At 47.2% G+C, this 23,813-nt stretch overlaps 1 protein-coding gene across 1 annotated transcript in view; it reads right to left on the bottom strand.

Annotated features, from left to right (window-relative positions):
* Window positions 1–23,813, bottom strand: part of CLPX (caseinolytic mitochondrial matrix peptidase chaperone subunit X) — a 51,292-nt gene continuing 27,479 nt past the window's right edge. Inside the window, exons 6-14 of the mRNA XM_056866109.1 lie at window positions 21,958–21,999; window positions 19,411–19,587; window positions 10,460–10,624; window positions 9,467–9,555; window positions 7,358–7,522; window positions 5,876–6,175; window positions 4,298–4,390; window positions 2,154–2,260; window positions 1–121 (exon numbers count right to left, since the gene is read on the bottom strand). Of these exons, the coding sequence (XP_056722087.1) occupies window positions 31–121; window positions 2,154–2,260; window positions 4,298–4,390; window positions 5,876–6,175; window positions 7,358–7,522; window positions 9,467–9,555; window positions 10,460–10,624; window positions 19,411–19,587; window positions 21,958–21,999 (1,229 nt within the window). The 3' untranslated portion in view covers window positions 1–30. The remainder of the gene's footprint in view (window positions 122–2,153; window positions 2,261–4,297; window positions 4,391–5,875; window positions 6,176–7,357; window positions 7,523–9,466; window positions 9,556–10,459; window positions 10,625–19,410; window positions 19,588–21,957; window positions 22,000–23,813) is intronic.

Here is a 23,813-nt window from a genome sequence, read left to right as displayed (position 1 = left end):
CTTTTCCACGGGGTGCCGTTCTGATTGCGTTTAATTGTTTGCGGCATCTGCTTGGCGAGCCCAGCTTTCCTCTTCGACTCCTGAATCATACTCTTCCTCCGAAGATTCTTTAGGAGCTGCCCTGCGGTGCCAAATGAGCAGGGATCCGGCGTTTGGAGAAAGGGACAGAAAACCATTTCAGGAAAGGAGAGAGTCAGGAATGCGCAAATTTAAACTCAGTGCTCCTAAGGCCATGAGGGGGAAGGGCTATGGCTGAGTGGTACAGAATCTGCTTGGCATGCAGAAGGCCCCAGGTTCAATCCCTGGCATCTTCAGTTAAAGGGACAAGGCAGGTAGGTGATATGAAAGACCTCTGCCTGAGACCCTGGAGAGCCACTGCCGGTCTGAGTAGGCAATACTGACTTCGATGGACCAAGGGTCTAATTCAGTATAAGGCAGCTTCATGCGTATTCATGTGTGATCCATTCATTTCATTTATGGGGAGGGGGCATGGCTCAGTGGCAGAGCATCTGCTTGGCATGCAGAAGGTCCCAGGTTCAATCCCCGCCATCTCCAGTTAAAGCAGCTGCCCGTCTGAGTAGACAATACTGACTTTGATGGACCAAAGGTCTGATTCAGTATAAGGCAGCTTCATGTGTGTTCATGTATGATCCAACCTGCGGGGTGTTTTTTGCCTGCGTGGGGGAATTTTACACAGTGAGCCCCATACCATGCCTCACCTGTCTTTCTAGGGCAGGGCTGCTGAACCCATTTGTTACAAGGGCCAGATATGATACAGATGTTGTTTGATTAGGCCAGGCCATACCTCGCCAGCCCACATCGGGTGGTGAGATCACAGCGGGCTCGCCAGCCCAGACTGGTACTGGGGGGGGGGGCTGCCTCAGCTGGCTCACGGGTCGTATGTTTGACACCCCCGTTCTAGGACATCTGTTGCACATATCTCACCCCTAGTCTCACAACTCATTCCTGAGCCTTGCAGCAGTGGTGTATGGCATATCCAAGGCACCCGCTGTGGGGCCTCTAAAGAGGTTTCCTGGCTGCCACAAGGCTTTAAAAAGCCTTTTTAAAGGGTTAAAAAAAAAGAAAATGGGGCTTCCCCCCCACCCATTGAAAATAGCAATGCTGCCCCAGGAAAAACTTGGTGCAGCAATGCTGTAGTTCAAGGGGGCATTCCTGGGCTGCAGGGGCTTTGGAAGCTGACTACCATCAGCTCCGCCCCTGGGAACGCCTGAACCGCATTTCTCTTCCAGGATTTAGGTCCCGGAGAGACTGCGGCGTCGGTGGAGTGGCGAGCAGCTCCACAGCGCCCAGGCGCCAACGAGACTGCCCCTGCCGCCAGCATTAAGTGCCTCTTATTCTGTGATAAGAGACCACTTATGCTGGTGGCGGGGTCATGCACCTCCAGACCACTTTCAGCCCCCACCTCAGGAATGGGCTGTCAATTTCTTTAAACTGGCATGCTGTGTTGTGCAATAATTTGGATTCTTCTTAGTCTCATTATTACCAGGTTGTTCAGACAAGATTTCCCATCTGTGCTGCAGGTATTTTATGTGTTACGTTGTGAGATCGTTTTATTTTTGTCGCTCTTGGACCCGACAGAGAATGTACTGGATTTTAACTATTTTGTCATCTTTAACTTTTAGATATAAAACACCTTTATATTAAAAAAATAAAAATAAAATAACACTGCTACATCAGCACCCAGCTTATGGAAAGGGGCAGCTACAACATGTGGCCACAGAGTTTAATGGTGACAGGCCGTGTTTGTGTGATTTTGCCGTCAAGTCATAGCTGACTTGGCGACCCCCGCAGGGTTTTCAAGGCAAGAGACAAATGGAGGGGGTTTGCCACTGCTTGCTTCTGCGTCATGCTCCTGGTATTCCTTGGAGGTCTCTGATCCAAATACTTGCCAGGATCGAGGCTGAGAGTGTGTGACTGGCCCAAGGTCTCCCAGCAAGCTTCCATGGCATGAGTGGGGATTCGAACCTGGGTTTCCCAGGTCCTAGTCCTGGACCTTAACCACTACACCACGCTGGCACTCCTTGGGTGTGTGTGTGTGTGTGGCCCTGAACCTAAACCTGTCCGAAGGATCCTGAGAAGTGCCCGTCTACCTCAGCAGTCTGTCCCATCTGGTCTCAGAAGCCCAACGTTACCTGACGTATCCAGGGTCCTTTTTCCCTTCCACGACATCTTTGTCCACCTCCACACACACTATGTCCGAGTTGGGTACTTCAAACATCGGTTCGAGCAGCAGCTTTTCCTAAGGGGACCAGAACAAAACAGCAATCAAGGGAGGGGCTGTGGCTCAGTGGTAGAGCATCTGCTTAGCATGTAGAAGGTCCCAAGTTCAAACCCCGGCATCTCCACTTAAAGGGACTGGGGGCAAGTAGGTGATGTGAAAGACTCTGCCTGAGACCCTGGAGAGCTGCTGCCAGTCTGAGTAGACAATACTGACATTGATGGACCATGGGTCTGATTCAGTATAAGGCAGCTTCATATGTCTCACAGCTGTTTTATGTGATGACTTTCCCAAGAGTCACCTAAAATGTTAGAAGGACACCTTTAGCGAAACACAGTCTAAAAAGGTTTAATGGTACATGCCGGAAGACCCTTTTCTTCCTGTCATGAATTTTTAAAAATTCAACTAAATATGAAAATGAGTGAGCCCTATGGTCCAGAGTGGTAAGCTGTAGTACTGCAGTCTAAGCTCTGCTCATGACCTGAGTTCGATCCCGACGGAAGTCGGTTGCGGGTAGCTGGCTCAAGGTTGACTCAGCCTTCTGAGGTTGGTAAAATGAGTACCAGGATTGCTGGGGGTAAAGTGTAGACGACGGGAAGGCAATGGCAAACCACCCCGTAAACATAGTCTGCCTAGTAAACGTCAGGACACCCATGCGTCAGTAATGACCCAGTGCTTGCACAAGGTCTACCTTTACATAAATACGAAAACGATACATTTGTCTTGCTTAATAAAGGATTAATGTTTTACATACAAAAAAAAATGCAAAATGAAATCATTATTCGGCAAATTGACTCAATTTTAGAATAACCAGTTTCCAGATTGATTCAGTCTGCTGAATATGTTTCCCATCCCTCAAGGCCGTTGGCTTAATCAACTGATACATCTGTTCACTTTTATCTGTTCATTCTTGGATTTTAGAGATTGATTCTCATTTCCACCAGCTTGCAAAAATAACTCTACATAAACCAACAGAAACCAATACCACTATACAAATATACGTCTATTTTATATACATTCATTAATGGTTAACTCCATTACATATATAAGCTTTTATACAGATGTTGTAACATAAATACAGAGAAAGTCGGCATATAAAAACCAACTCTTCTTATATATGTAATGGAGTTGACCATTAATGAATGTATATAAAATAAGACTTATATTTGTATAGTGGTATTTGTTTCCATTGGTTTATGTTCAGGTACCACTCCCCTTTTTATATATTGGTAGTGCAAAAATAACTCTGGCAGCTGCAACTAAACGTAGAATAATCCTACATAATGCTACATAAATTTGTGGGAAACATCAGTATACAGTTTAACAAAGGAACGTCAACAGAACCCTGTGGAAAAGAGCAGCCGTAGCAGGCTGAGCAAACACAGGCAGAAGGGGGCCTCCCCATGTCTACAGCCGCCCAGCGCAAGGGACTGACCTGTGCCAGAAGCTCAGCCTCAGGCAGTGCTGCCAGAAAACCCTCCAGAACCACTGGAGCAGAGACACAAAAGACTTAGGGCAGTTACATGAATGGAGAAGAAGTGCCAGACTACAAGCTCAGTGAAGGACACTCCCAAATAACTGCAATGAGGCTAACGAGCTTCACCAGACAGAGTGCTGAGACAGGGTAAAGTGCAGCAGCTGATTCACTTCAGGGCTATTTAAGCAGGCCACTGTGGCTGACTCATTGTGGGAACAACTTGTTGCTACAACTCCCGTGTTGTCTGTGAACTCTGGCTGTTTTAGAGACCCGTGTGACTCTGACCCCGGACCAGACTCCGAACCCTCATTTGGATTACACTTGCGGTACTGCTGCTTGGAACCTGAAGACAACCCGGCATTTGACATGGGACCATTCCTGACCACACCTCACGCCTCTGGCCCTATACAGGACAGATCTCCTACTGGCTATACAAGATGTTCAGATCAGTTTCTAACATTTGGCTCTGATTATTACATGCATTCCCTGTACGCAGAATAGGATTTTTATATCGATGCATAATTAATGATAACATTGCATGGGAGGCATTAAAAAGCAGAGAAGACAGGATGGACGAGTACCATGATAGACCGAAGGCCTCTCGCTCCTGTCTTGCGGTCCAGAGCCAACCTGGCTATAGCCTTTAGGGCATCCTGGGTAACGTTCAGTTCGCACTGGAAAACATAAAAGAAAGTACACTCTGCTTGACATTTCACTTGCAATTTTCTAACTGCCATTTATAATCAAATTGTAAACAGTGCCGTTAAGCAAACTCCTCTGCATTCCTCTTGTCATGATCTCTCCCTGAAACCCAACAGTCTGTTTCAGCAAGCATGGTATAGTAGTTAAGAGCGGTGGTTTGGAGCGGTGCACTCTGATCTGGAGAAAAGGGTTTGATTCCTCACTTCTCCACATGAGTGGCGGAGGCTAATCTGGTGAACTGGATTTGTTTCCCCACTCCTACGCACAAAGCCAGTTGGGTGACTTTGGGTTAGCCACAGCTCTCTTCGAGCTCTCTCAACCCCACCTACCTTACAGGGTGTCTGTTGTGGGGAGGGGAAGGGAAGGTGATTCTAAGCCAGTTTGAGTCTCCCTTAAGTGGTAGAGAGAGTCGGCATATAAAAACCAACTCCTCTTCTTCCCCGTTTCTAACAATTTGGAGCCTTGAATCAATTCTATTTTGAGCAAACAAAGAAATTCGAAAAGGAGAGGGGCAGGAAAGGCGGATCTGCAAAATTTCAGAATTCCACTCTGCAGATGCTCAGAGGCAGGCAATGTCCTCCTAGGCCTGCCTAACTTCTTGGCAGAGCACCTCCTTGTGGTATGTAATATAAAAAATCTGCAAGGGCCGAAGTTACAAAAGAGTACATAGGGCACCACCATGTGCTGTACCAGAAAGCTACAAAGAGAAATCCCTCTTTTGAAAGATGAACAGAGGACAAGAGGAATGTAGGTCTATATCTAAAAAAGTGAATTTTGGAAAAATAAATTCAATTCTAACAATGTGTGTGTGTGTGTTAGGTGCCGTTAAGTTGCTTCCGACTCATGGCCAACCTATGAATCAATGTCCTCCAAAACATCCTGTCCTTAACCGCCTTGCTCAGGCCTTGCAAACTGAGGGCTGTGGCTTCCTTTAGAGAGTCAATCCATCTCTTGTTGGGTCTTCCTCTTTTCCTGCTGCCTTCAACTTTTCCTAGCATGATTGTCTTTTCCAGTGACTCTTACGTTCTTATGATATGGCCAAAGTATGATAGCCTCAATTTAGTCAGTTCAGGCTTGATTTTATCTATAACCCATTGATTTGGTTTTTTGGCAGCTGACGGTATCCATAACACTCTCCTCCAGCACCACATTTCAAAGGAATCTACTTTCTTCCTATCAGCTTTCTTCATTGTCCAGCTTTCACAAACATACATAGTAATAGGGAATGGTATGGCATGAATTAACTTGATCTTGGTGGCCAGTGACACATCCTTACACTTAAGAATCTTTTCTAGCTCCTTCATGGCTGCCCTTCCCAATCTCAATCTCCTTCTGATTTCTTCTCTAACAATACTAATTGTAAATCTCAAAGTGAGAACCCTGCAGCTCCCTTGAAAATGAATACCGTAACAATAAGACGCCCTAAACAGTCTTAAGTGGCAAGAGTAAAGTTAAACCTTGTCCATGCTGAACAATGCCTGGTATTGGGGAATCACAGCATTCCGGGGCTCCGTAAGAATTCGCACGAGGGTTTTCTCATCGAGGCTGTGAAGGGGAACCACGACCGGCAAGCGCCCCACAAACTCGGGGATCATGCCAAATTCAATCAGGTCCCTGGCTTCCACATGCCGCAGCAAACGGTCTTTCTCTTCCATATCTTGCTGCGTGCTGTCCTCTCCGCCCAAGTTAGCCAGGTCTGCAGCGGCCGCTGCTCGTCTGCCTTTCCCCAGGTTCGATGGGGTCCCAAAGCCAAGATACTGTAAGACAAATATTCTGCATTTAACTGAAATGCAGTGTTGACTTTATTTTATACCTATTCTCTCCAGGATCAGAGGAGCATGCCTATTATATTAGGTGCGTTGGAACACAGGCAGGACAACACTGCTGCAGTTGTCTTGCTTGTGGGTTCCTAGAGGCACCTGGTTGGCCACTGTGTGAACAGACTGCTGGTCTTGATGGACCTTGGTCTGATCCAGCATGGCCTTTCTTATGTTCTTATGGATACTAGTCATGATGCATACCTATTCTCTCCAGGATCAGAGGAGAATGCTTATTATATTAGGTGCTGTGGAACACAGGCAGGAGAATGCTGCTGCAGTCATCTTGTTTGTGGGCTTCCTAGAGGCACCCAGTTGGCCACTGTGTGAGAAGACTGCTGGACTTGATGGTCTGATCCAGCAGGGCTTGTCTTATGTTCTTATACTGAACACGTATTTTATGTCACTACTTATCCTTTTTTGTCCCCTGTGTGATGGTCTGAGGGCCAAATTTTTAGCAGGGCTGATATGATTCCTATACACCTCCCTCCCCATGGCAAGGCAGCAATCATGTTTCAGACCAGGTGAATTGCCTGGATGGTCTTCAACAACATTCCCAGGTAAAGCGCGTTATGATAATGGAATGTGAGTGTGATGCCCCAGCAGGGCTTGATAGGCTATTGGAGATTTGATTGACGGTGCAAACTTATAAAAAAGTTGCTTTGGCAGCAGCTGCCATCACAGCCCAAGGATCTACACTAGGAGCGTTGAACTCAACTGTTACAAGGGCCGGATTTGACATAAATGACACTTAGTGGGGGCCGGGCCATGCCTGGCCAGCCCAGATTGAGAGTGGGGGTGGGTGGCTGCCTCGGCTGGCTCATGGGCCGGATAAGTACTCTCATACGGCCAGCAGCCCTTATGGATGATACTCCTGATCTATTAGGGAAGTTAAGCCGGGGCAATTGTTTTGTGGCTGACTCCACCATTTTGCGGCTGCACCCGCCGTATTGTGTCAGAATCCCAAAGGTGCCTGACAAACTCAAAAAGGTTGGGAACCACTGCTCTAGATGCTAGCAGAATGCACCTTTAACACCATAGCAGAACCGCTTCTTTTCAGAGACGTGAGCTAAAACAGGTATACTTTTTGCACAGCTCAAGTAACCTCTTTCGTTTCCTTACCTTTTCGTTTTTCCTTCTGCTGATGATTCTATCCAGGCCATTAAAAGCACCAGAGGCTACAAAGAGGATGTTGGTTGTGTCAACCTGCACGGTCTCGCCACGTAACTTTCGGGAATTCTTCTCCGGAACGTTCACAATTGTACCTTCCAGTAACTTTAACAAGCCCTGAGTAAAAACGGAAGAGTCAGTGAGGAACATTTTCATACTCAAGAAAGAATGCTTATCATGTATCAGTTGACTGAGTAGAAAAGAGCAAGAGTCCACTAGCACCTTAAAGATTAACAAAATTTCAGGTAGGGTATGCGCTTTTGTGAGTCACAGCTCACTTCTTCAGATATCTCTCTCTCTCTGAAATATATGTAAATATACATTTATGTATACAGCTTTTGCCAGAACATATATACAGCTTTTGCCAGAACATAGTAAACAATTACAATCTTAAAAAGGATTTTAAAGGGTAGGTATCAAATCTAAAAGTATCTCCAAAGCTTAACAGAAATATATTAAAATGATAAAATAGTTGCAATAAAAAACATTGTGCTACAATTTACTTAAGAGTTAATTGTGACCAATATTGACATTATTACCATTAGTGATCTCTCTCAAACAGACGTTAATAACCACTGAGCAAAATTTAGCGGCTTGGGAAAGATAAGTCCTTCCCACAGCAGAAAGTTCATTTCCTCTTCTTCTGAAACAAACTCCCTTAGGTTCACCAGTGGATGAATCAACTTCTGTCTAATGTCCTTATAATAATTACACCTAAGAATAACATGGCTAGAGTCTTCAATTTCTCTGGCCCCACAAGGACACTCCCACTGAACTCTTGGAAGTTTTCTAAATTCTTCAGATAACAGTTGATTCAGTGCAACAAGGCAATAGCTTGCATGTGAGCGGGGGCTGTATTTTTATTTCATTCATGCCCCACCTTTCTCCCTAACGGGGACCCCAAAACAGCTGACATTGTTCTCTTCTCCTCCATTTTATCCTCACAACAACCCTGTGGGTAAGTTAGGCTGAGAATATGTGACTGTCTCAAGGTCACCCAGCAAGCTTCCATGGCAGAAGTGGGGATTCGAATCTTGAAGTCAGTCCAGTTGAGTTAACCGGAATTACTTCCAATGAAGAAGAAGAGTTGGTTTTTATACCCAGCTTTTCTCTACCTTTAAGGAGTCTAAAAGCAGCTTACAATCACCTTCCCTTCCTCTCCCCACAAAAGACACCTTGTGAGGTAGGTGAGTCTGAGAGAGTTCAGAAAGAACTGTGACTAGCCCAAGGTCACCCAGCAGGCTGCATGTGGAGGAGTGGGGAATCAAGCCTTGTTCTCCAGATTAGAGTCTACCACTCTTAACCACTACATCACGCTGGTTAGTGTTAGACTTGGCCCTATCTCTCAGCCTAACCTACCTCACAGAAATGCTGTGATAATAACATTGGGGGAGGGGCTGTGGGACAGCATCTGCTTGGCATGCAGAAGGTCCCAGGTTCAATCACCAGCATCTCCAGTTAAAGGGACTAGGCGAGCAGGTGATGTGAAAGACCTCCACCTGAGACCCTGGAGAGCCGCTGCCGATCTGAGCAGAAAATACTGACTTTGATGAACCACGGGTCGGATTCAGTATAAGGCAGCTTCATGTGTTCATGAGACGGTGTAAGCTGCTTTGGCTCCCCATTGGGGAGAAATGCAGGATATAAATGAAGTAAACAAATGAAAAAATAAAAAACCCTAACGGGCACAGGAAAGAATGAGGATGTGCAGCGACTGGCGCTGTAGGTCTGCTGGGGAGAGAACGAGAAATTATTGTTGAGAAGAAGTGGTCGCCGTAGAATCAATGCAAGTAAGCATTTTGTGGTTTTCAGCTAAGTAAAAAAAAGAAAAGCATCCATCTTCTCAGAATGCTGGCACCAATGGCATAGGGCATAGCAGGATACTACCCTCCCATTACTACCCTCAAGTGATTTCAACAGAAGAGACTGAACCAGCCCACTCAGGCAAACAAATGCACCTTTAGACTCATCAAGAAGCAATTTAGAGTGTAGCCATTTCTTTAAAATAAATAAATAAAAACACTTTCTCTGCCTCAAGAAAGCAAAGCTCTTAATACCCACTTGCTGAACGCCTTCTCCTCCCACGTCCCGTAACTGGTGAATGCCAGGCACGCTGCCAATCTTGTCCACTTCGTCCAGGAACACAATTCCTGTCAATCACAGGGCAATTAGTGTGAGGGGCGTTTTGAGCGGTTGAAGAGAAGCACAGCCCGTGCGCGGCAAAGGTCAGCGGCGCTACGTTGCTGTGACCGCAGTACGAAAGGCTGCCTGTTACGTACGCTGTGCGTGAAAAGAAGAGTCTCAAAGTTGCCAAGAACTGGATTAAAAAGATATAGTAGATAGCGGCAATGCTAACCCCCGGTTCTTAATAAATGCAGCATCCCAAGAGACAGTTTAGCACAAGTTTATGTTGCGTTGGGATGGGGTGGAGTATTTTTTAAAATTATTTTATTTGATTGATACCCCGTGCTTTCCCGGCAAGACAGGCTCAGGGCGCTTAAAACAGTGGAAGAAGAAGAGTTGGTTTTTATATGCCGACTTTCTCTACTACTTAATGGAGAATCAAACCAGCTTACAATCTCCTTCCCTTCCCCTCCCCACAAAAGACTTTATGAGGTAGGTGGGGCTGAGAGAGCTCTAAGAGAGCTGTGAGTAGCCCAAGGTCACCCAGCTGGCTTCATGTGTAGGAGTGGGGAAACAAATCTAGTTCACCAGTGTATATGTGAAGTTGGGATTTTTTGCCTCAATATGCATCACTTTGCACTTGCTCACATTGGGGCTGGCGGGGGAGACCAGCTAATATACAATACCGTCGCAGTCCTCAGCCATAGGCCTGGTGGAACATCTCCGTCTTACAGGCTCTGTGGAACTGTACCAAGTCCCTGCAGGGTCTCACGAGAAAGAAAGCTCCACCAGGCCAGGGCTAGAGCTGAAAAAGCTCTGGTTGAGGGCAGCCAGATGATTTTAGGGCCAGGGGCTACCAAAAAGTCGTTTTCAGAAGAGCGTAACACTCTCAGGGGTGGGGGGCATATCGGGAGTAGAGTCCAGCTTTACCTTGCTGAGTTTTTTCTACATTATAGTTTGCATCTTGCAGTAGTTTTGCCACGACAGACTCGATGTCTTCGCCCACGTAGCCCGCTTGAGTCAAAGTGGTGCAGTCACAGATTGCAAATGGAACGTCGAGACATTTGGCGAGAGTCTGAGCCAGCAGGGTCTTACCTAGTTTTTTTAAAATAAAAAACCCAGTTAGACCAGCCACAGAATCTGTAGACAAATGGAAAGCATGTAATTTGTGTGTGTGTGTGTGTGTGTAAAGTGCCATTAAGATACAGCAGACTTATGGTGCCCCGTTATGGGGTTTTCAAGGCAAGAGACTAATAGAGGCGATTTGCCTCTGCAGAGCAACCCTGGTCTTCCTTGGTGGTCTCCTATCCAAATACTAACCAGGGCTGACCCTGCTTAGCTTTCGAGATCTGATAAGATTGGGCTATACCATGCTGCCCTCCCTCCCCATATAATTCATACTTGTAAGCACTTGTCCCCGTGGTGATCCCACAAACATCCACAGACGAGAAGTCCAAAAGAGAGTTGATTTATTGGAAAATCTACAGGTATGCAGAGCTAACAGGTAAATTGGCACGAATGGGAACTGGTAGCACAGTACAGGGCCTATATGGGAAAGAATTAGTCACAACGAGTCATGGCAACTCCCCTCCCAACAAGGAGCCATTCCCACGGGAGATAGCGCTGGAACAGGAATTCAACAGTTAGCAGGCTCAACCTTGAGAGGCACCTGGTGGAACCGAAACCAAAACATTCTCAGTCTGACAGGCTGCTGAGAGAAGTGGAAAGCAGGCCTGACAATACTATTCTTATAAAATGGGGAACAGAGGAGGAAGCAGATGAGTTGACATATGTCATGTATCATTGTTTAGTTGCTTTGTTATATTGTACAAAAAATGTTTAAAAGAGAGAAAAAACATATTTATTTATTTATTATTTCCATTTGCTACCCCGCTCTTCCCGGCCAAAGCCAGGCTCAGAGCCGCTGCATCTGCATGAATAGCAGGTAGATGACATCTATATATAGCTTATTTTCTAATATCTGGACATTTTTTTTAGAAATTTATGCTTAGATTTATTATAATAGTAATGTCAGGTTCTTTGCTGAACCCAAGTTTCAGTCAGGCTTTTGACATAAGTTCAGGCCAAGTTCTGGCCACAAGTCAAGACCTTGGTTCCCAGGGTTGGAAGCTCCTGTGTATCTCCTGTTTGTGCCAGTGCTCACAGCTGTGGCGTGTTTTGTCTTCATCCACAGGAACTGCTTATCTCGCTGTTGCCTAGCAATGTTTATCTTATTTTCCCATCCTAATGTTTTTAAGCAAATAACCGGTACTGGGTCTCCATTGCTAACCTCGCCTGCCTGCGTGCAGTCAGTTCTTTTAGTTGGTTTTTTAGTTCCTAATAAAGTATTGCTGCTTCAGATCCACCTGTCTGGATGAGTGTGCTTAAAGGATACTAGGGGCAAATGCCTGAGACTGACATTAGGTTAGCAATCCTTTTTCGGGCTGAGGTGGCCATGTTCTCCCCAGCAGCATGGGTGAAACTCCGGACACCAAAGTGCCCGACACTACGACACCAGTTGTTCCTGATCAGAAGCCAGCGAACCCTAAGGCACCAGAGGAGGAGCCTAAGTTGCCAGAGTTGACGGTGGGCCCGGGGGACCCGCTGGAGAAACCGACGCCTTGGGGCACGGACGGAGGGGTACCCGGACTTTCAGACGTTCGTCCGCGACTATGGCTGGAGTCTCCTTGACCGTGGGCGCCTCCACACGTTAATACCCGGCGGGGAGCGGGCTCCGTCTTGCCGGAGGAAGATTGGGATTTTGCTGTCGACTCTCGGATGGGAGAGACGGGGGGTTCTGAGGAGCCGCCACTGTGGGGAATGGGACTGCGCCAGTCGCAGAGGTGGGGAGAGAGAGACAAGGACTTTCAACTCCAGACATAGAGATGGTGAGAGCAGGACAAGGATTACCAACGCCTCCAGCACCAAAACCATGAATTGGTCGAGCAGGTAGCTACGCTGCGGGGCTTGCTGGAGGGACTATTGCAAGAGGTGGACGAGCTATGTCGAGCATGCCCTGCTCAACTCGTGGTGGGACAGGTCCCACCACCTCTGCTTGTACCTCAACAGCCTCAGCCGCCGTGGGCACCTATACCTCCGGTGCTCCCGGTACCACCACTGCCACCACCCCCACCCCAGCCACCTGCTTTCCAGAGAAAGTCGTGGGCGTCCTTTGACGGCTCCGGAGATAAGCTAGTGGTGGAAGTGGAAAACCGCCAACAGTTGCTGAACAACATAAAGAGCGAGAATCGGTGCTGTGGACAGAGTGGGCAACTCCGAAAGGGAATTACCGGCCGACTGGGAGGACACCTGCCCCGGTGGCAGACAGGGCGCGAAGCTTTCAGAGTGGCGCGTGCCTAATGTGTGGCGGAATGGGACATTTCGCCGCCGCTTGTCCTTCCCGGGCTGAAGTTTCCCCTGCAGCTCCACGTCTGGCCAAGGAGGAGGCGACTCGGACAGGAGGCAAGGATCGTCGGAGGAGCGAGAATCCCGGTGGAAAGCGAGGAACCACCGCTCTCAACCTCAAATCAGCTGGCCGGGAAGGGCCAAGTGATACCCAGCCCGACCCAACAGGGTCTCGGATTACAAATGTGCCGGTCCAGTCCCAAGACAGTTTGTCTGCCTCAGAGGGTGAGGAGAATTGGGACCTGCAGCCAAAAAACATCCAGGGTCTGCTGTAAGCGGAGCTCCGCAGCAGACCTCTATCGAGGGAGAGCGGGTAGCTCCAGTGATGGGGAGCGAAATGAGAGACTTTGTTTCTTGATGTTGTGTTACAAAATCCCAAGGGGGCCCCTCAGATTTCCGTGGTGGCTCTGATAGACTCGGGGTGCGGATGAACTTTAATTGATGAAACCACTTTTAAGTCTTTAGGGGTGAAGACTTACCCCAAGCCATTCACTTCACCCAGATGGATGGCAGCGAATTTAAGAACGGTCCCGTTAACAAGTGCATGAGCAAGGTGGCGCTGAGAGTTGGGTCCCACTGGGAGCAGATCCATTTTACCATAGTACCCGGAATACAGTACCCAGTAGTGCTTGGGGTGAACTGGCTGCAAGGGCACAGCCCCAATATAGACTGGGTGAACAGGCGGATAGCTTTCACTCAACCGCAGTGTGACCGTCACCAGAGAGAGGTGGCTGTCTGGGGGTGCGCTGCAATGGCCTCACTGGATCGGGACCTTACCCCCTCCAACTGCCTAAAGAGTACCGCCAGTTCGCACATGTGTTTGATTGACAGGACTGTGATGTGTTACCTCCCCACTGAAAAACGGACTGTACCATTGAACTGGTAGGGGAGGGTAAACTATCACTTCTCCCATGAGCCCGAAGGAGAAGGCAGTACTGTGGGAGTTTTTGGACAAAAACCTAGCCCGCGGATTCATCCGACCCTCTTCGGCGCCTTGTCGAGGCTTATTATCAAGTTCGTATTCGCAAAGGAGATGAGTGGAAAACAGCTTTTTCTAGTTGCTTCGGGATGTTTGAATATCTGGTCATGCCCTTCGGACTTTCGGGGGGCCCCAGTGTTTTCACGCAGATGATTAACAAGGTTCTACATGACCTGCTGTTTAAAGGAGTGATTGTTTATTTGGACAACATTTTGATTTATTCGAAAATGTACGAAGAACATGTGGAGTTGGTCAAGGAGGTACTGAGGCGCCTCCGGGACAATCAATTGTTTGCTAAGTTGTCAAAGTGTGAGTTTCACCCAAATAAATTGAGTTTTTTGGGATACGTGATTTCACACAGTGGACTTGCCATGGATCCGGAAAAGGTATGGGCGGTGCTTGAGTGGGAACCGCCTACCACCCGTAAACAATTACAACAGTTTTTAGGGTTCGCAAATTTTTACTCAAAGCAAATTTTTACTCGCAAAGTTTTCTCAAGAACTTTGCTCAGGTTGTGTTGCCCATCCCAGATTTACTAAAGACTAAGGGAAAGGGAAGTTCTGCCAGTCAGCCCTCATCCTGGTTGGATTGGTTGCCAGAGTGTCAGTGAGCTTTTGACACTCTGAAAAGACTTTTCACTTCAGAGCCCGTTCTCAAACACCCCGAGAAACCCTTCATTGTTCAGATGGATGCCTCCAATGTAGCCATGGGGGGGGGGCTCTGCTGTAGGTGGGGGAAGTGGGGCGCCTCCAACCATGTGCATATTTTTCCAAAATGTTTTCACAGTCAGAACTGAACTGGCCCATTTGGGAAAAGGAGGCTTCCGCAATAAAATGTGCTCTCACAGTGTGAAGGCATTTCCTGGAGGGGCCAACATTTCGTTCAAAGTGTGGATGGACCATAAAAACCTGGAGGCTCTGAAATGAAATCACAAATTCACTGCTAAACAAGTACACTGGGCCGAGTTCTTTTCTAAATTTCATTTTGTCTTAAAACATGTACCTGGCAGGCAGAACCACCGGGCAGATGAGCTCTCCCGCCTCCCCCAGTATCATAGTAAAATGGATCGCCCCACGGACTCGCTCTTTACTCTGGAGCAGCGGGGGGCTTTGCCTGGACTGGCGGTTCTCACCCGTTCTCAGGCGGGGAAAACATGCCCCTTGGAGGGGGTGCCAGACTCTTTCAGAACTGCGTTAATTCAGGCGTGTCAGGCAGAAGAAGCCATGAACAGTCTGCCTGACAGAATGGTTCAAAGGGACAGGTGCTGGTTTCGGGAAGACAAATTGTACGTCCCCACGACTCTCCGGAGGGAGGTGATGGGTCGGGGCCATGGTTCAAAGGTAGCAGGACATTTTGGATTCGTCAAGACCTTGCACCTTTTACGCCGGCAGTTTTGGTGGCCGGGAATGAGGTCGGACTTAAGATTCTTTCATTCGCAGCTGTCCCATTTGTGCTTCAGCCAAACAGGTGATGGGGAAATCACCCGGGCTTTTAAAACCTCTAGAGACACCTTCAGCTCCTTGGGGTTTATAGCCACGGATTTCATCACAGATCTCCCTCCCGGCCGGGGAAAAACTGTACTATGGGTGGTAACGGACCTTTTTTCTAAGCAAGTACATCTGGTCCCTTGCACTGGAGTACCTAAGGCTCAGAAGCTGGCTCGTATGTTCGTGTCACATGTCTTTAAATATCACTCCTTCCTGCACAAGGTGGTCTCCGACCGTGGCCCACAATTGGTGGCAAAGTTTTGGAGGACTTTTCTTAAGTTAGTGGGGGTGGAACAAGGTTTGTCCAGCGCTTATCACCCCCAGACTGATGGTCAGACCGAGCGGGTCAACTCTGTACTAGAATGTTACTTACATTGCTATGTAAACTACCATCAAGACGATTGGGTAGATCTTCTACCTTTTGCCGAGTATGCTTACAATAACTCCGCCCACCAGTCCACTGGGTTTAGCCCTTTCCAGGTGGTGTATGGTAAAGATTTAGGCCCACTGGGAAAAGTGGACCTCTCGGAGGGGCCGACACTGAGGTGGGTGAGTGGGTGAACGCAGTGCAACACACCTGGCCCTGGTTGCAAAAGAATTTAGAGAAAGCCAGTACAAAGCTCAAGCAAACAAACACCATTCCCCAGGGTGGGACATCAAGGTGGGGGACAAGGTCTACCTGTCCACAAAAAACCTTCGCTCCCCTCGCCCGTGTAAAAAGCTCAATGAAAAGTATGTGGGACCTTTTCCGGTTTCTCGGCTCATAAATGACATCACGGTGGAGTTCGATTTTCCTAAGTCTTTAAAAGGTATTCACCCAGTGTTTCACATCAGTTTATTAAAGAGGTATGTAGCTGCCCCTGAGTGGCACCCCAAACCTGCCCCAGGTTCCCCGGTTTTAGTCCAAGGTGAGGAACATTTCAAAATTTCCAAGATCTTGGACTCTCGGATGCAGAGTAAGACCCTGTACTACCTGGTACGGTGGAAACATCTACGCTCCAGTCATGATGAGTGGGTGGCGGAACGTCACGTGGCTGCCCCTCGCCTGATCTGCCAGTTTCATGAAGCGTATCCTGAGAAACCTCGCCCATCGTTTGGGGAAGTGGGGGGGGGGCCTTAAGGGGGGCAGAATGTCAGGTTCTTTGCTGAACTCAAGTTTCAGTCAGGCTCTTGACATAAGTTCAGGCCAAGTTCTGGCCACAAGTCAAGACCTTGGTTTCCAGGGTCGTAAGCTCCTGTGTATCTCCTGTTTGTGCCAGTGTTCACAGCTGTGGCGTGTTCATCCACGGGAACTGCTTATTTCGCTGTTGCCTAGCAATGTTTATCTTATTCTCCCGTCCTAATGTTTTTAAGCAAGTAACCGGTACTAGGTCTCCATTGCTAACCTCGCCTGCCTGCGTGCAGTCAGTTCTTTTAGTTTGCTTTTTAGTTCCTAATAAAGTATTACTGCTTCAGATCCACCTGTCTGGATGAGTGTGCTTAAAGGATACTAGGGGCAGACACCTGAGACTGACAGTTATCACCACTCAATGTTTATTATCACCATTTATTTTCTAATATTTTTAATATTATTACTATCATTTATCATTTATGATATGTGTATCTTTTCTTTCTTCTTTTGACGAACCTGGATTATGTTTCTAATTTCTGTCCTTTTTTCCTTTTAGTTTACTAAAATAAAATCTTCAAAAAAAAACAAAACATTCAAAGAGATTTTCTGTACAGTGTACATTTGCCCCCCCCCTCCCAAATATCAATGTTAGTATACTTTTTTTCTGCTATGGCAAGAAAACAGCGAAAGAAAAGAAAAAGAAAATAGTGTACATGTTCAGTTTTTAATCCACTTCGCTTCTGCTATAGCAAGAAAAAACAAAGAAAAAGAAAGAAAAGAACAAGAAAACAGATATGTTCGGTTTTTAATCCACTGGTATTTACTGTATATCTAGGCTGGTACTTAAAGCATAATATTATTTTAATCCAGCCAAGTAGTGCAGATTTCAGATGTGTATTTATTGTATGCCGGGAAGCACACCAATGGTATGGTTCAATAAATAACTATAGCCAAAGGAAATGTGCTTAATAAAGGCCAAACAGCCCATTGCAACTGATTTGGTTGGGAGGAAAACTGGGATGTAAATGTGGTAAATAAATAAGATACAAAGTCCATTAGCTTCTTTGTGTTTTGCCTGGAAGGCAGATTATGGTATTATCAAAGCTCTGTGCGTGTGTGCGTGCACTCACGTACACAAAACCAGATACGGCGGTGCATATATCTTGTAAAACGTCTTGCCTTTCAGCTGCTCAGGATTTCAAGGTGAACCCCCCCCTCCCTCACTCACCAGCGACGACAAGCTCATTCATCAGTTACTGTTAAATCCCACACAGTTCATGGTCTCCATGTACAAAATCTGTAATCCGCTCTTGGTGGAACACATTCTATTTTGGTCGGGGAACAAGAGACGCGCGGACTTGAAGGCCTTAGGCAAGATGGCGTGATCTGTGTTCAGCAGAAAACAAACGGCGCGGGGCAAAAATGTGAGTCTGTTCAGGAGCGGCTCAGGGGTACTGCTGACGATGCTGGCACACAGCAGGTTGGAACAGATTTACCAGCTTCCTTGCCTTGTTTGCAAAAGCAGCGGCTGAACTGGTTCCAAAGACAAAACGGTCAGAATTTTAAAAGCTAGGAAATATTAGTAAAGCAGATGAGCTCTACTCTAGAGCACACGAGTGGCATCTTTTCAGGGTGTGAACAGAACGTTTCTGTGTGAACAGATCACAGGAGGAAGGGCAGGAAGGGTTGTGTCAGAGCTTGGCTCCGTGGCCCCTTCTTATATGCCCAGGGAAATGCCAATCGCCACTTTGGGGTCAGGAAGCAATTTTCCTCCAGGCCAGTTTGGCCAGGGATCCTGGAGGGTTGCCCCCCATCTTCTGGGCATGGAGGTGCTGGGGAGGGGGGAGGCAGTTGTGAATTCTCACATTATGGAGGGGGTTGGACTAGATGACCCTGGAGGTCCCCTTCCAGCTCTTTGTATCTATGATTCTTCAAGCATCCTGCTTGAAGAGGCATGTTGTTGAACCTTTGCTTTGCTTTCCAGAGCTCCTCTAATCAACAGATCTTGAGCAATGACTAGAAGATTACTAAATTAGTTTCTAAAGGAAAATATAATAGACACGAATTTAGCAACCGATAAGTTTGACCTTGGAACCAGCTTGATGGTACTTTACACACACACACACACACAAGATTGTCTGGTTTAACCTAAAGGGTAGCTATACCGCCTAACTTGCTGTCAACATTTGCTTAACAGTGGCATTTATGGACAGCTTTTGGATCCTATTTCTAAAAAGCACCAGCCTAACTGCCCTGTCTTGTCAGGGTATGGACACTAATCAGGGCTGGCCAAGGTCAGAACTTGGATGGAAGACTGCCAAAAAAAGACGGGTTGCTAAACAGAGGAAGGCAATGGCAAACCACCTCTGCTAACCCCTTGCCTTAAAAACCTCACGGTCCTGGGGTCGCCATGGGTCGGTCGTGACTTGACAGCAAGGTTATGCCTTGTGGAACAAATTATATAGAGTCGGTTGCACATTGAATCGGTTCTCTTTTGCACTGTCCTCTATCACATAATCCGCCTTCAGTTTATCAACCCATTGCTTGCTAGTAGGGAGTGGCAACCTGTTGAGCCTAAGGTAGCTTTTCTTATGTCTACCCAGAATGTGGCCACAATTGAATATATAGGCCACGTTTTTGCGGCAAGCAATGAGGATTCTTGAATGCTACTGTAAACAGGAACAGGTGAACTTTGTTGAGTGAAACTGTACAATTACGTTCTCGGTGGATGTTGTTTATGTCAATGAAGGTTTTGACAATGACTTGACAGCACAAAATCATTACTTCTAAAGAAAAATAAAACTCTTCCAAGTAAGACTTCATTTCCCTTTTGGCTGCCTTGACCCAACGGTTCGCCTGTGCGGCATGCAATCTGCCCCCAACGTCCTGTGGTACTTACCTGATCCAGTTGGTCCGAGCAGCAAAATATTACTTTTCTCAAGCTTGATGTCGTCGTGGGGGGAGTCTAACACTTCGCCTCCCCGTTTCTCCTGGGGAATTTGTTGGTTCACCTGCTGCTGCATCGACGCCCCTAAAGCGTTGCCGTGGGGGCTAATGCCAGCGATCTGGAGGAGTTCTGAAATTCAGAAAGCACGCCTGGCTGAGAACCCGCTCAGCCCACCTCGAATGGTTTGGAATGGCTTACAGAGCAAGAGCTTATTTTAACAAGTCTCCCCATGCAACTGCCAGAATTGTTCCACAAACATAAAAGTCATAAGACAGGCGTACAATACACAATCACAGGAGGATATGGGTTTAGAAGAGAAGAAGTTGGTTTTTATACCTGCTTTTTTCTCTACCATAAGGAGTCTCAAAGCGGCTTACAATGCCCCCCCAACAAGCACCTTGTGAGGTAGGTGGGGCTGAGAAAATTCTGAGAGAACTGTGACTACCCCAAGGTCACCCAGCAGGCTTCATGTGGAGGAGTGGGGAATTGAACCCAGTTCTCCAGATTAGAGTCCATAGCTCACAGGGAGGAGTGGGGAATCAAGCCCGCTCTTAACCACTACACCATCTGTTGGGGATACCAGCCTCAAGGTGGGACCTGGGGAGCCCCTGGAATTACAGCTCATCCCCTGGAAAAAATGGCGAAGAAGAGGAGGAGGAGTTGGTTTTTATATGCCGACTTTCTCTACCACTTAAGGAAGAATCAAACCAGCTTTCAATCTCCTTCCCTTACCCTCCCCACCACAGACACCCTGTGAGGTAGGTAGGGCTGACAGAGTGTGTCTAGCCCAAGGTCACCCAGCTGGCTTAATGTGTAGGGAGTGGGGAAACCAACCCAGTTAACCAGATTAGCCTCCGCCGCTCATGTGGAGGAGTGGGGAATCAAACCCAGTTCTCCAGATTAGAGTCCACCACTCCGAACCATCACTCTTAACCACTATACCACCAGGGTGGAGTCTGTGGCATTGTACCCTACTGAGGTCCCTGTCCTCCCCAGGCTCCACCCCCAAATCTCCAGGAGTTTCCCAAACAGGATCTGACAGCCTTACTCCCCCATCCTCTGCCGATGGAGAAGGGGGACCTGACCATCCACGTGCCTTGGCTTCCGACTGACCCCCTCATACTACAGCTCCTCCCCATGCCTCTTAAAAGGTCACTCGAGGGTTGGGGGTCCCCCTGGAGAAGCATCCCGGGTGACGAGAGAGCCTCAAAACAAGCAGGGGAGTTCCCCATGCATGCACACAAGCACTTTAGACCTGCACACATACAGCAAGGGCTGTTTGGGCCCTGAGCAATAAACGGAAACTTGAATGTATTTACTCAAAACTGAGAAACAAGCGGCACAGGCTTTCTCCTGCCGCATCATATCCTTTACATGCTTTTTGTAGTTCTATTTAGAGCTTCCGAATTAACAGTTCACCTGCTTTTCATCCACAGTAGGACCACAAAGTCAAATCATCTTCATGTAAAACAAAAAGAAAGCCAAGCTCTCCCTCAGGTGTCTTGAGTCTAGAGGGTACAGCTTTGGATTACAGGTGTGGGGGGTTGTCTCCTGTGATTCAGGGCTCCTCCGAACGGGAAAAAAACCCCTCTCCTTGATGAAATAGTTTTTTCCTATGTGTCGGAAACCTTTTCTTCCCCACAAAGGAGAATCCCATCACACAGCTACTCACCAGATCCCTGCTCCATTCCTTCTTGAAGCAGTACACCTCTAGACATAGTGTCAGCTAGGCTCTCTGTGGACCCCGGATACAAACAAGATGGTTTCCCCACAGACAAAATGGAGTTTTTTTGTGCACTCCGCTCCCCCCCGTTTGCACCCGGTCTCCTGCCCGAAGATATGCAACTCTATGGAGACCCGCCCGAGTAATCACTGATCTGATACCTGGTCCCGCAAAACAAAGCCGGGAGCTTGGGAAGATCAGCCAGTTAATGCACGTGTTTATTTCCTGTATGCGTTGTCTTAAGTCTTTACCAGTAGTTAACTTCTGTATTGTTTCTTTGTTTCTAAAACCTAATCAACCCCATTGTATTTACCCTATATATGTACCGATATTTCCCCATGCCTGTATTCTAGCATTAAGTTTCTATGACTTGCTGAACTCGCTGACTTTCTGAATAAAACTTTTAACTCGCTGCATCGTATGGAGTGAAGTCCCTTATACCAGGAACGCAACGTGTTGCTGAAGCCGGACACATAGGGTCAGATCCAGTCAGCTTTTCCACTAGTGAAAAGGGGACCACCAAAAAGGGATCACGAGATCAGAGTGGGAGGGGGACTGTAGTGAGGAGGGTAACTAGGTGAGTGGGAAAGACGGCTGGATCCAACCCATAGGCTTATTACCTCAGTGAGGGCTAGGCCCGAGTTACTGCTGACATAACTAATCCAAGCAGGGCTGGAACTACTATTTCAACTCAGTCATCGTGCAAATGCTATCCAGGGTCAGAATTCCAGAAAAAGGAGCTACTGCAGAGGAGGACATGAGGAGAACCCACTTACTTGTAAATCTGTACTCATCCTCCCGTCTTCTGATCTCTAATTCTAAGAGAGAGGATGAAAACGGTAACACAGAGAGATAAAAAAGCATTACTCCTATTCTAAGCTGCTTTGAGCCCACACTGAGTGGAGAAAAGCAGGCCCAAAAAAAGCATCCAATTAATTTTTTTTAAAATATTACATTTCTGTCCCCTCTTGCCCTCTTCCGAATACATTTTTAGGAGCAAAGGATTTAATTTACAGTCACAAAAAAAAAGTCAAATGGTTTAACCCACCCTCATTTCTGATCTGGGGGTGGTGAAGTACAAAAATAGTTGCATCCAGAGTTACTAATATACGGATGTATAAGCTTCCAAAGGCTACAGGTTTAAGAAAAGCAAATGCTGCCAAAGTAGACAGACTCCTTCGAAAAAGGCAAAACTATGCCTCTGATCCTTTCAATCCCATTTCAAAAGACTGAGAGGTGATATGATAGCCATCTTCAAGTACTTGAAGGGCTGTCATGTAGAGGATGGTGCTGAGTTGTTTTCTGTTGCCCCAGAAGGTCAGACCAGCACCAATGGGTTGGAATTAAGTCAAAAGAGTTTCTGACTAGACATTAGGAAGAATTTTCTAACAGTTAGAACGGTTCCTTGGTGGAACAGGCTTCCTCAGGAGGTGGTAAAGTCTCCTAGAGGTTTTTAAACAGAGGCTAGATGGCCATCTGTCAGCAATGCTGATTCTATGACCTTAGGCAGATGATGAGAGGGAGGGCATCTTGGCTATCTTCTGGGCATGGAGTAGGGATCACTGGGGGTGTGAGGGGGAGGTAGTTGTGAATTTCCTGCATTGTGCAGGGGGTTAGACTAGATGACCCTGGTGGTCCCTTCCAACTCTATGATTTTATGAAAAAGAAAGGGAATGTGAGTCGCTGCTGAGCTGTATTGTTTTTTAAAAAAATTGGATCACGATACAACTGCTGAATTTTTAGCAACCTTAAATGGATCAGCAGGCGCATCGTGGGGAAAGTTTATTGGTCAGAATCAAAAGAGATGCAGTGGGCATATTCACGGGCCAGAGTGCATGCCGGGTGGGAAATATGGCCTTGATATTTTGACCAATAATGCACACCGCTTCTACTCTGGATAATTTCTAGAAATGCAAACGTTTCACGAGAGCATCATACGATGGTGGGAAAGGTTGGGGAAGAGCCTCAGAAATTGATTATTAATATTCAAGTATTATTCAAGTACTTGTTATTAATATTCAAGGAAGTATTCCTTCACACAACGCATAGTTAAATGGTGGAACTCCCTGCCCCAGGATGTGGTGATGGCTGCCAACTTGGAAGGCTTGAAGAGGGGAGGGGACATATTCACGGAGGAGAGTAGAATCCGGCCCTGACCACGCAGAGCAGGAGCAACTGCGGTGTGCAGCTGGACGGCTACGCCCGGCTGGTGCAACAGACCATCCTGCTTGCCTGCGCCGGGAGGAGGGGAGGTGTCATCTGGGGCAGCTGCCTGCTTGGGGCTTGGTCGGTACCCCCTCTCCCTTCTGGTTCTTTCCCCTCTAAATCCTGCAAAACACTCATAGGGCGGGAAAGTGCCAGAATGGGGCGTTACTGGACCGGGATCCTTCGCCTACAAGCCCCGTGTGGCTTGTCGCTCACTCCGTCTTGTGCTTGCTGCCCTGCCTGAATGTCTTGGGGCCAGCTGGGGACGGCAGAGCTCAAAAGCGAGTCACTCTACGTGGCAGACACTCGGAGCTGTCTCCAGTCATGCCTCTTGGCTAAATGTTTCACCAAATATAGCAGGCTAATTTTTAAGTTGATAATTTTGTATGGCCCGCGAATGATGTTATAAATATCCAAATGGCCCTTG

This window comes from Euleptes europaea, chromosome 20 (genome assembly GCF_029931775.1).
Source record: "Euleptes europaea isolate rEulEur1 chromosome 20, rEulEur1.hap1, whole genome shotgun sequence".
Taxonomy (NCBI): domain Eukaryota; kingdom Metazoa; phylum Chordata; class Lepidosauria; order Squamata; family Sphaerodactylidae; genus Euleptes; species Euleptes europaea.
This window is presented reverse-complemented; position numbering and strand designations above follow the sequence as displayed.